This window comes from Polypterus senegalus, chromosome 1 (genome assembly GCF_016835505.1).
Source record: "Polypterus senegalus isolate Bchr_013 chromosome 1, ASM1683550v1, whole genome shotgun sequence".
Lineage (NCBI taxonomy): Eukaryota > Metazoa > Chordata > Cladistia > Polypteriformes > Polypteridae > Polypterus > Polypterus senegalus.
Window position 1 is genome coordinate 279,124,431 of NC_053154.1, and position 13,135 is coordinate 279,137,565.

At 37.0% G+C, this 13,135-nt stretch overlaps 1 protein-coding gene across 6 annotated transcripts in view; it reads right to left on the minus strand.

Annotated features, from left to right (window-relative positions):
• Window positions 1-1,320: 1,320 nt before the first annotated feature.
• Window positions 1,321-13,135, minus strand: part of ldb1a (LIM domain binding 1a) — a 165,583-nt gene continuing 153,768 nt past the window's right edge. For 3 of the 6 annotated variants that reach the window (XM_039775196.1, XM_039775180.1, XM_039775188.1), the window contains exon 11: window positions 1,321-4,159. In XM_039775196.1, the coding sequence (XP_039631130.1) occupies window positions 3,929-4,159 (231 nt within the window). In that variant the 3' untranslated portion in view covers window positions 1,321-3,928. The remainder of the gene's footprint in view (window positions 4,160-13,135) is intronic. The other 3 variants (XM_039775219.1, XM_039775212.1, XM_039775204.1) reach the window with 2 other exon arrangements.

Genomic DNA, 13,135 nt, shown 5'->3' on the forward strand with positions numbered 1-13,135 from the left:
TCTCCAGGATGGGAATAGCTAAAGCATTTTGCTGGCTACAATAATTGAGCAAGTACATTATTTGTACATCTGTTAGGCTTAGGACACAAAAACCTGAAAGATGTACCTGATAATTATACATACTTTTAGTAAGAAAGAACCTGTACTAACAGACATGTTCATGAGCCATTTGTCTAGCAGACCAAAGGACGCAACATTTCACAGACACTGGGCTCTATCTGGCTCAAGCCTCTGAGTGGGTCAATTCAGCTGATCATATACAGTCCAAATGACATTGGCAAACTGAGGTGTTTACACTGGACAAGAATTCTCACAAGTATCTTTCCAATTGGCTCTTCTGGATGCAATGTGATGTGCGGCTTTCAGGACTGATCAAGAATATCCTTTCATGCTAGCAGGTAGTAAGTTGACAGGAGAACCTTAAATCAGAGAGCTCTTTGCTCTCAAGTCGACTTTCCATGTTTTTTCTTTTGAACTACTCACACCTTGCTCTTTCAGTAAGCCTGCACTGTCCATTTCTGGCATTTATTAATTCCAGCACCAAAACCTCGACTTTCAGGGCTGCATTACCAGCTGAAACCTTGTTTGCGAAAGGACAATACATAACTGGTATTCTTTGTGCAAATGCTTTTAAGCAGGTTACTGCCTTCTTTAAACCCTCCTAGGATCATGACAAGCAAAGATTTGATTTCAGGTCACTCCGGTCCATAAGAAACTCCTTTATCACAATCTGGCTAGATGTGGCTTTAGAGGAAAGCATAACTTCCAGATGACTGGCGATGTCAATGTTTGTAGGATAGCAGGAGGTGCCATTTTCAGTAAAAATTTAAATTGTGTTACTGCTTTAGGGAAAAAAAAGATCAAATTAAATTTCACCTTTAGAACTTAGAGCATTTTCAGTAAAGCTAGCGAAATATGAAAACAACAGAATAACATATTGAACCAAGTAAACAATTGGAAAAAGCAAATCTTTCTACCTGATGAACCTTGGAGTTAAGGTGATGGGTACATCTAGAGCCTGTTAAAACTTTACCTTCAAACATGGCAAGCATCATTTATTTAAACACAACATGTTGAATTGTATGATTTAATCTGCTTAAGACGTTGTCTGAAATCATGGTTATAGACACACAAAAAAACCCACAAAATTAAAGTGAAAATTCATCTTTATTGGTACCATACATTAATTAATAATGGCACAAACTATGCAAAAAAATTAACATAATAAAATATTACACTGCCCCAAAGTCAAGGGGCCCTACTGTGAGACTAAAGGGTACAAAACACCAGTCGGTTTAGTGTCAGAAATCGTACCCATAACTTGCAAAGGAAAATCATGTAGAGCTAAGCCACAAGAAGGGACAAGAACCCTGTTTTGTAAACCAAGTGAAAGTATTTTACAAAAGCATGGACCAGTACTTCCATTCAATACTGTAGTATTTATGAAGCAACTATAAATGTTAGGAGGAAAATATTACAGCTTTAGGAATTAATGTTGAGGCTTAAAAAATAATATAGTCACATTTGTCAATGAGCTAAAAAAAAAGGACATTGATTCAGTGAAACAAAGAGTACAAAGGAAGGAAGAATAATAGGGTTCAACTAAACATGCATTAGCAAAAGCTTTACAAGTAAATTTCCAAAGAAAATGGGTAGTGTGATAGACAACCAGAGAGGTGTATGTACCCAGAATATAGTTCAAGTCTCAAGCACATTTCAAAATGAACATTTGACCTTTTTCCTGTTTATTTCTTTATTTAAACATTTTACAGACAGGGCTTTGCTTTGGGGTACACTAAGAAGGAATACATTTAATTACAGCTATACAGAACTTCTGCTACTACCTTAAATATACAAGCACAAATACACAAAAACAGGTAAAATGATAAAAAGTAAAACTCCACACAAGTTTACATAGTCCAATAAAAAAAAATAATAAAAACCAATATTTATTGGGGGTAGGGATTTAAAGGATCTTGCAAGTAGTTCCTTGGTCTGTAGCTTTCGGTGTTGGTAGAAAGAAAAAATAGAAAAAAGGGATATACAGGCCAGTATAAAATACTTCTCAATTCATTAAGTAAATAGATTGAGGTACTGGGTTTTAGTGGTGTGAAGGGTCTCCAAAAGCCAAAACAAAAATACAAGCTTCTTAACCAATTTTGTACTTTTTCCAAAGTACCACATAATCCTGTTGAGCACAACTAGAGCACCAAGTTATTAGCACTGCTAAATTCAGGTCTGCGTTGTACTGTGACAATGGATATAAACAAAAGATATTTCATGGACTTCTAAAACCTGTTAGATCCTACAACTGTACCTTTTGTCAAGCATTAACACAATTTTTCTGATTCATCGCATTATTTAGTTGAGGCTTAAATACTTTGTGACGACACTGATGATATTTGGAGATGTCCTTTAGTATAGCCAAGAAGAAAAGTTTGTTTTATGCATATACAGTAACTCTGAATGGTTGAGTCAATCAGAAAGAACACAAGGAAAAATCAGAGGCTATTTAAATAATGCTTACACATGTGTTTCTCTTTAAAAATATCAATCCAAATATTACCTGCACACACACTATTTGCATGTTATCTGGCTTATTTATCCTAAAACTTCACCAGAAGAAAGACGGGTGTTCATTTTGTGGTGTTTTTAAACTGGCAGATGAACACATACTTCAGTTTCTATTGACACTCCCGAGTTTCCATCCCTGCATACATTTAAAGTTACAACAGATATAAATCTTCACACCCACATTCTGGAAAAATGTCATTAAAGACAAACACATTAAAATTGCAATGCTTGATAATAAGTGAAATTAATAGCAATCAGACAATTTACTCATTAGTGGGCACAGTATCACAATGTTAAAAATATATGGCTGTCATACAATTCAACAATTACATCATAATTTATTTTCATTTCATAAATCAGGCTCATTTAAAAAGTGAAAATTAAAAATATATATATAAAAATAAAGTAAGATACAACAGTACATTTTGAGTTTAAAAAGAAATAAGTCGGACAGGTCAAACTCTTGTGTGTCAAGATTCAATTTTGTTTGTAAGGTCAATCTCTCCATCCGTTAATACCACTTTCATATCTTTCACATTTTGTTCACAGGTATAACAATGTGTCCTGGTGTGCACAACCAAATCCCAAGTACCTCAATGCTTTACTGTTTGTATATTTAAGTTTTAACGTGGTGGTTCTCAACTCCGGTCCTCAAGCTCCAGGACAGAATGGGTTTTTGTTCCAACCAGGTCCTAAAAAAAAAATAATTTTAATTTTTAAAACTTTGTATTCCACACTAAAGTGCACAGAATAATGTCCATAGACTATCTAAAGTCTCGGGAGCAGCATGAGATTGCTGACTTGTATGCACAAAGAAAGAAAATGTTATTTGGAAATATGCAATTGAAGTTCTGGTTGGAACAAAAATCCTCCTTTATAGGCTGTAACAGTTGGTTAGAAGAAGCTGCATTCAACTAGCCAGTTTTTATAGATGCTTATACTCAACCCATGCATGAATGTCCTTCACAACATTCTTCTTGTTTTGTGTGTGTATGGTTACCATTGCCCAAACTTTCAGGGGAGAGAGGGTAAGTGGGCAAAGAAAAAAAAGAAAAAATAAGTAGCCAAGGCATTATGTATTATTGAACCTTGGATACACATTTTGTCCAGAATATGCTTTGTTGAAAAACTACTTTGAAATGCATCAACAGGATTGAACCTGAACTTTCTGCATGACTGTGGAACTCCCAAAATGCATCAGCCTACAGGACCGGAAATGAGTGCCATTCTTTTGAAATGTTATTTATTCAGGTAGATGAGTGGTTTTTTTTTTTTATTTATTTAAAAAACACGGATGTATTCCAGCCCCCTTCCTTCTTGCCTCGCCCCCCTCCCCCAATTCTTTTTTTTTTTTTTACTGAGACGCCTGCGATGTGGGGTTGTCGTTCTTGCTCTCCTGGCTGGAGGGGGCTTTGCTGTTCCAGGGGCTGTTGGCACCCAGCGCTGGGGAGTTGTTGAAACTGTCCTCGTCGTCGATGCCATTGGCTGCGTCAAACTGCGTGTTCTCCAACCGCGTGATCAGCCGCTCATCTTCATCCCCGAACTCCCCTCCCATCAGAGTGGGCTCTCCCACCACCATCACGTCCTGCAGGGGGGGACAGGAAGGGGCGCAAACATTATCCCCGCAATAGCGGGAGCAGAGATGAGGCCCCATAACAAAGGAGAAAGGGACAAGGGAGCTTGGGAAAAGGATGTGGTGGGGTCTACTGGAGTCAATATGGGGTTTGAACTACAGTGAATCTTAGAATTATAAATAAAATGCTTGAAAGTGCAAAATGAATTTAATGGCAAATTCAAACAAATTTCTCATAAGTTCCTATATTTGTACATATGTGTTAAAGGCCAAGCAATTGAGGCCAAAGTTTGCTATTAATGATTACTGCTAACTTATGTTTACTCTAACAAATTCTGTAAAATGCTGTATAAATTGTTTTACTGTTCACTTATACAAGTCTAATATGTGGATTATTGTGGCCCCCAACAGACATTCAAATATAAAAGAGTAAACAGAAAGAAAAAAAAAATACACCCTATAAAGAATGCTATCACTTTCTCTCCTAGTGTGAGTAATAAGATCAGCTCCTGTCATACACTGAACCACACAGTCAGATACATTTATTACCATTACTGCTATTCTTTAAATCACGCGCCCAACTGAAGAACAACAGATATTCTTTTTTGGGGGTGGGTGATGTGGTCTAAAATATAAATATATCACATTTTATTCTTATTAGAAAGTAACAAATGCACAAAATTGCTCCTTGGAAGAAGTTCATTGCTTCTTTTACCCTTGCCTTATAAATGTTTAATGCCTTTAATCAAATACCGTAGATCCCGGAATACAGGCCGACCCGTTATATTAGCCGAACCCCTTCTCTACCTACTAAATTACATGTATTTGCCGATGACCGGTATTTAAGCCGACCCCCTTCTCCAAGCAAAATTTTCTAAATTTCCTTAAAAGTGTCTCTTCGGGTATATTTATAATGTTTATCGGCGAGAATTTGAGACTGCCAGCATTTTTGATATATAATATAATGTGCATAATTTACCAAAACACCAATAATTTTTCTAATATACTAACCAAAAAGTTATAAAAAGTGCCTAGCCTACTTGATTAAGCTAGGAGCATGGCGGCACGCATGGTCGCAGCGGCTTAGGGCTCTCCTTTTCAGTGCACTTTTTTGTTGTTTTTGTACTTTTTTGTCCTTGTTTGTGCACGATCGGTTTGGCGAACATCCGCTACACCATTCAGAACCTTATAGATATCGGTGTCCAGAGCCAGACATCTGTTTCAAGTGTTTTTCATCACACGCACAACATCCCAGACAACATAGCGAGACCAGTGGGCTCTCCGTGGATTGTTGTCGGGTCTAGGAGACAACACAGACGGAGGAGGGAAAGAAAGCAGAAGCGGGGCCGCAGATCCGGCGTTATGCTAAAGCTAAAAAACAACCATACAAGCCCTATACAGAACTTTTTCTGCACTGAAGGAGCTGCTTTTAATCTCATTGTAGCTGCGTATAGTGACAATAAAAGGCATTCTATTCTAGAAACAATTTCATACTGTACTCACCATTTAATTTGACATCTTTGGGCTGCAGTAAGGAGGAGATATTTCCACACAATGTCCATCTTCGTTTCGATTGCGATTGCTTACTTTTACCTTCTCTTCCTTCCTTAGCAATTATGTGTCTTGCTTGCATGGTCTTAATGAATTATATATATATATATATATATATATATATATATATATATATATATATGTAAATCACTGCAATTACATCCACAAACACATGTATCTGGGCTCCGACTGATGCTACTAATGCTCTCGGTTGTTTACAATCGCGCAAGCGGATACACGTGACCGCATCCGTTTCGAAACGCAAGATGTCGATCGTAAACCAAAACAAAAAATTTCATTTTAAACTTCCCGATAATTTATTATAAATTTTATTAAAAAAATCAACAACTAAAACACTTTTTTGAATAAATTCTTTATTTAATTTAAAGTACCGGCATGCAAAGTTACTTCTTCATCTGAAAGATGGCTCTGTGGTTTCGTCATTATTTACTTCCGTATTCATCGGCAAAACCGGCATTGCGCTGGAAATCTTGAATCTGAAACGATACTCGTTGTATAAACCGACCCCAAACTCCAAGCCAAAAATCTAGGGACGAAATTCTCGGCTTATATAACGGGATCTACGGTAGTTAATTTTTAACGGATTCATAAGGTATTTAGACTACTAAAAGTTTGACAGTTTGCTGGATTATAAATATTACATTGTTTTCCAATCTGTACTTTATTGAAAAAAATGATTCCAAGACAAATAAAAAAAATCCAAGACAAATTTTTCAGCAGACATATTAATCAAAAAATTGAGTTTAAAGTTTGCATGAATAAATTAAGGCCCTGTGCTCTGACAGCCCCAAATTGTCTGACAAGAAAAAAACTGCCTATATACTACTAGAATTATGTTTACTGTTACTGTCTGGTTAATGTAAACAGTAAATTTAAAAAAAAGGTCCAAAAAAGAGAAAAAGAAAGACATTAAAGTGAGATACTATTAAAATGCATAGGATAGAAGAAGAGCATAAAATTTTATCAAAGTACTTTTAAGTCCCTCTGTGACGCAAGAATCAATCATTTCAAGTGGCATCAAACCAGTCAGGTTGAGGGAATCCACTGAGAGAGTAGAAGTTATGTTGAAAGAACTGTAATTACATTTACTGGCTGAGTGCAAAGTAAAGCTATACTGTTCAGCTGTATTAAAAGCTTTGCACAATGGTGTCCTATATGAAAGTATGGCAAGAAAGAAATGCTTTATTAAAAAGAAGACTAAGATTTAGATATTTGACTAAATGTCAAAGTACTGCAAATGCAACACTGTGCATGGCCCCCAAAACTACTACCAAAAGTGTAGTATAACGAGGACTGAGCAATTTATTTAAGCTTAATCAATTTCCTTGAGAGGCCAACTTCCAGTTCTGACTACAATTCGAACAAGAATCTGTGAAATGCTTTGAGTAGTGACAGCTGGCCTCAAAACTACCAAGAGCTATTTGTGGGGTTACGGGCACCTGCATCCATGTGAAAGGCTAAAAGCTGTAAATTTGGGAAGATGCGGCTCAACCAGTTATTAAGATCTGCAGGCTAAATAAGAATCTGAGCTGAATATTTCAGTTTTTGAATTGAACATACAGTACCTACAGACAAATACAGTGGCGTGCAAAAGTTTGGGCACCACTGCTTTAAATGTCCATTACTGTGAAAAGTTAAGTGAGCAGAAGATGAAGTGATCACCAAAAGGCATAAAGTTACAGATAACATTTCTTTTTAGCATTTTATGTGACAATAATTTATTGTTTTTGTTTTGTACAATTGTACAGTGAAAAAAGGAAAGTAGTACCATGCAAAAGTTTTGGAACCCCAAGATATCCAAGGTCTCACACTTTCATTAGCTTATTAGGGCTATGGCTTGTTCCCAGTCATCATTAGGAAAGCTCAGGTGATGCAAAAATGTATAAATTCTCTACTCCTCAAACCTTGTCCCAACAATCAATACCCGTGGACTCTTCTAAGCAACTGCCTAGCACTCTGAAAAATACAATAATTGATGTTCACAAAGCACAAGAAGGCTACAAGAACATAAGGCATTTTCAGGAGGTCAAGTTTAGGTCTGGAAGACCAAGAAAACTTTCTGAAAGAACTGCTCGTTGGATTGCTAGAAAAGCAAATAAAATCTACCCATTGACTGCAAAAGACCTTCAGAAAGATCTAACAGACACTGGAGTGGTGGTGCACTGTTCTACTGTGCAGTAACACCTGAACAAATATGACCTTCAAGGTACAGTCAGCAGAACAAGACATTTCCTCCATCCTAGCCACAAAGTTCAGCACATTTGCAAATGAACATCTAAACAAATCTGATAAATTTTGGAAATAAGCCCTGTGAACCGAAAAAGTCAAAATAGAACTTTTCACCACAACATGTAAAGGTGTTTGGAGGAAAAAAGGGTGCTGAATTCAAGGAAAAGAACACCTCTCCATCTATTAAGCATGGGGTTTGGACTGATCACAGGGAAGAACGGATTCAAATAAATACCAGCAAATCCTGAAAGCAAACATCACACTTTCTGTAAAAAAGCTGAAGTTAAAACGAAGGTGGGCCCTACAACAAGACGATCTGAAACACACCTCAAAATCTACAATGGAATACCTCAAGAGGTGCAAGTTGATGATTTTGCCTTGTCCCTCACCCTACATTATTGAAAATCTGTGCATAGATCTCAAAAGAGTGATGCATGCAAGATGGCCCAAAAATGTTGCAGAATTAGAAGTCTTTGGCAAGGATAAATGGGCGAAAATAATCCAAGTAAGAACTGAGAGACTCTTAGCCGGCTACAAAAAGTGTTTATAAGCTGCGATACTTGCCAAAGGAGGTGTTACTAAGTAATGACCATGATGGGAGTCCAAACTTTGGCTTCAAGCCACTTTCATTTTTTGGGAATTTTATATCTATGAATGATGGAAATAAAAATGTAATCTTGCTTAAAATATTAAAAAAATGTGTCATCTTTAAATGTATGTCTGCTGGTGATCAGTTCATCTTCTGCTCACTTAACTATTCATAGTAACGGACATTTTAAGCAAGGGCGCCCAAACTCTTGCATGCCCCACTGTAGTAAACTCTGTCCCTATTTTTTCTGTTTTTGCACATATGATATTTTAATAAAAATGCTGATTGGAGCAAGTGGGGTTAGCTTTATCCAGCTTAAAAACACCTTAAGACGTAATGCTTAAGTATAGAATGCTACAAAGTAAAATTAGGTTAACTAGACAAGCAAGTACAAATATCAAGTCTGTTTACAACATTTGCTTTTTAAATTAAAAAATGTTTACCAGGGTAACACATAAATGGCATAGTTCTAATGTTACCTCATTTTGAGGGAAAAAATTATATTTGAAACTGATCATATTTTTTTGGTTGAAGTTATCCTTGCTTTCTTCTACAATTTCTCATTAGGAGGTATACAGAAACATTTTTTTAAATAGTTTGTTTCACTTAACACTGCAATGCTGCACTTACAGGCTTATTTATAGAAATTTTTTCTGGCCTGGCATTCATTTAAAATGTTGTAAAAACCATACTTAGAATAAGGAAGGATATCCATCTGACATCTGTTCTTAAGTCTCTATATACCAGTTTCCAGTTATTCTTTAATCACCTTCCTGATATACAAAAGGTGTGAAAAGCCTCGCTTACTTTCTCACCCTAGCTTCACCTTACATAATGTTTTGATATCTGTAACTTCACAGTATGTTGTACATAACTGACTGAAGAAGTAAGACTTTTCTATATAGATTTACTACAGCCAACACAGCATTTTGCTACGAGTATCCAAACTCTCGGAGGCCTTGATTTCACCACCTTTTTATGACATGACAAGGAGACTCTGCCATTTATTCCGTGTTTTGTGCTCAAAAGCTAGACTTCTTGTTATCAATGGCTTACTATTTATCGTACATAACACTGAACATCACTACACATTTCTTTACATTTTGTCATTACGAATATTAACTCTTTCAGGACAGAAGTTGACTTTTGTCAAAATTCAGGGGTAGAGCATGGTAATTAGCTGTAAACTGTGACTAAACTTGCTGTTATATTTTAGATAAACTGTTTGCTAGAAGGAAAGCTAGCTTCATTGGTTTGACCTTGATACCCTACACACACATAAGTAGCAATGAGCAAACAACCTCTAAAATGGCATCGACATTTAGCGAGAGACCAAAGCGAACATGCAAAGCAAAATATTCCTTGGATGATGGTTTGAATATTATCATTGAATCAAACTCTGACTTGTTAGACTCTAGCTCTAATGTGATGAGGATATTGAGATCAAAAATGAAAGTGAGGTACCAGCATCAGCGGATGGTCCCCAGCTGATCAGGGGTGCTGAACACATTTGTGTAGCTGATGCACTTACAACAACATTAGCCTGGGAAGACCACCACTTACGATGACAAGTGGTACAAACCAGATTGCGGCGCAGTGAAACTGTCACTGTGACCCACCTGCTGGCCACTGAACTGACCCCATGCAGCCGTTGCTGCCAGACACACCGTTCATAATACTGAACATTCACTACTGGTTCAACAGGCACCAGCAGTCACCAACAGCAGCCACAGTATGCAGCCACAGAAGTTTTATTTTGATTTATAGGTGAAAACATCACTTTATGTGCTTTTCATAAAACTGAGTTTCTTGGAAAAAAATATTCAGCCCTCAAAGAGTTAATAAACAGTTATTTAGTTATTCTGTATTTATTAAATTATTCTGTATATATTAATGTTGATTTGTACTAATGTGTGAATTTATTTAGGTACACATAGTGTGGTGCTGTATTCTCCCCCTGACACTATGAAAATCCATTATGTCTGCACTGAATCTAAAATGACTACAACACAAGAACAAATGTAAATTTACTGTTTGAGTGTGGGTTGCGCCTTGATGTGGTCTAGTGCCCTGTCTAGAGATGGTTTCTTTCTTTTACTTGATGTTTCTACTGAGATATATTTAAAACTCTGTATCTGTATTGAATTGGATTAAATAGGTTTGAAAATAGATTTATTGAGACACGTATAGTGTTGGTAATTTTTGAATCTCAATATGTCTTTTGATAAAAGAATCTACATGATAGGGAAAAAGGATACTTAAATAAAGTTACCTAATACCACATTTGACTCTAGGCTAATAGCATTATAGGAGTTTAAAGGACTGTACTGAAATGCATGAATGTTCCAATTACTTGTATATTTAGGAAATGGTGTATACAAGTAATGTAGTAGATCAAGCATGTGTGAATATAAAAATGTTTTCCACAGAAAAGCAAAATTATTAATCACCTGGGGCCTCATGTATAAATGGCTTTTGAGTGTATAAACATCAAAGTGTCCACTACTCAAATCGTCACCTGTGAATCTAAGATGTTTAAGAGGAATTGGCAGTTGATATGGCCGTGCAATATGTAACACAGAGAATGGAAAAGGCAGGCGCCATCTAAGAGCACGGAAACCACTTGGTAAGTGACAGTTCTTTGACCGATGGTGATCACCTTGATAGACATGTTAATTGGGGTACGGTTGGAACGATAAAGGAAATGGGTACCTGAACAATGTAAACTAAGTCTAAAATACCTATACAATAACTATAATCGTAATAAACGAACAATAAAACAGCGGAGAAGCCGTGGATTAAATAAAAAGGCTGCGGTTATCAGCAGGTAGACGTGAATACCATGGCAAAGCAAGGAAGGGAATGAAGAGACGAGAACGACAGATGTCCTTATACAGGCAGACAGCCAACAACGTGGGAGGCGTAGGGATGGGGGATGCAACGACACCTCACACGGTGATCGAGCTGCAGGCTCTGGACGTATATATATATATATATATATATATATATATATATATATATGTGTGTGTGTGTGTGTGTGTGTCTGTGTGTGTGTAAGTAGGATTCAGTTAGCGTAGGGAACCCGCGCACCAAATTTCTTGAAGATGGGCCCATAGGTAACAAAGACCGTTGGAAAGTTCAATATGGTGGCCGACAGTGGCATCATACCACCGAAATAAGTATGTACATCGGTTTCGGTTAGCGCAGGGAAAGGCCCCTACCAAATTTCGTGAAGATGGGGCCATAAATAAAGTTTAACATGGAGGATATTGTCGACTATTATCACCGTTACGCGTAGAATTTCTAAATGAAACCCGCTTAACTTTTGTAAGTGAGCTGTAAGGAATGAGCCTGCCAAATTTCAGCCTTCTACCTACACGGGAAGTTGGAGAATTAGTGACGTTGGAAAGTTCAATATGGCGGCCGACAGTCGCATCATACCACCGAAATAAGTACGTACATCGGTTTCGGTTAGCGCAAGAAAGCCGCCTACTAAATTTTGTGAAGATGGGGCCATAAATAAAGTTTAACATAGCAGACGTCGCTGGCGGACGTTGTCGACCGTTATGACCGTTACGTATAGAATTTCAAAATGAAAAATGCATAATTTTTTTAAGTAACCTGTAAGGAATGAACCTGCCAAATTTCAGCCTTCTACCTACACGGGAAGTTGGAGAATTAATGATGAGTGAGGAAGTGAGTCAGTCAGTGATGGCGTTACCTTTTATTAGTATAGACTAGCAGAATACCCGCGCTTCGCAGCGGAGAAGTAGTGTGTTAAAGAAGTTATGAAAAAGAAAAGGAAAAATTTTAAAAATAACGTAACATGATCGTTAATGTAATTGTTTTGTCATTGATATGAGTGTTGTTCTCATATCTATATCTATATATATATATATATCTACTGTATATCTATATACACTCACCTAAAGGAATATTAGGAACACCATACTAATACGGTGTTTGACCCCCTTTCGCCTTCAGAATTGCCTTAATTCTATGTGGCATTGATTCAACAAGGTGCTGAAAGCATTTTTTAGAAATGTTGGCCCATATTGATAGGATAGCATCTTGCAGATGATGGAGATTTGTGGGATGCACATCCAGGGCACGAAGCTCCCGTTCCACCACATCCCAAAGATGCTCTATTGGGTTGAGATCTGGTGACTGTGGGGGCCATTTTACAAACCGGATTCCAAAAAAGTTGGGACACTATACAAATCGTAAATAAAAACTGAATGCAATGATGTGGAGGTGCCAACTTTTAATATTGTATTCAGAATAGAACATAAATCACGGAACAAAAGTTTAAACTAAGAAAATGTATAATTTTAAGGGAAAAATATGTTGATTCAGAATTTCATGGTGTCAACAAATCCCAAAAAAGTTGGGACAAGGCCATTTTCACCACTGTGTGGCATCTCCCCTTCTTCTTATAACACTCAACAGACGTCTGGGGACCGAGGAGACCAGTTTCTCAAGTTTAGAAATAGGAATGCTTTCCCATTCTTGTCTAATACAGGCCTCTAATTGTTCAATCGTCTTGGGCCATCTTTGTTGCACCTTCCTCTTTATGATGCGCCAAATGTTCTCTATAG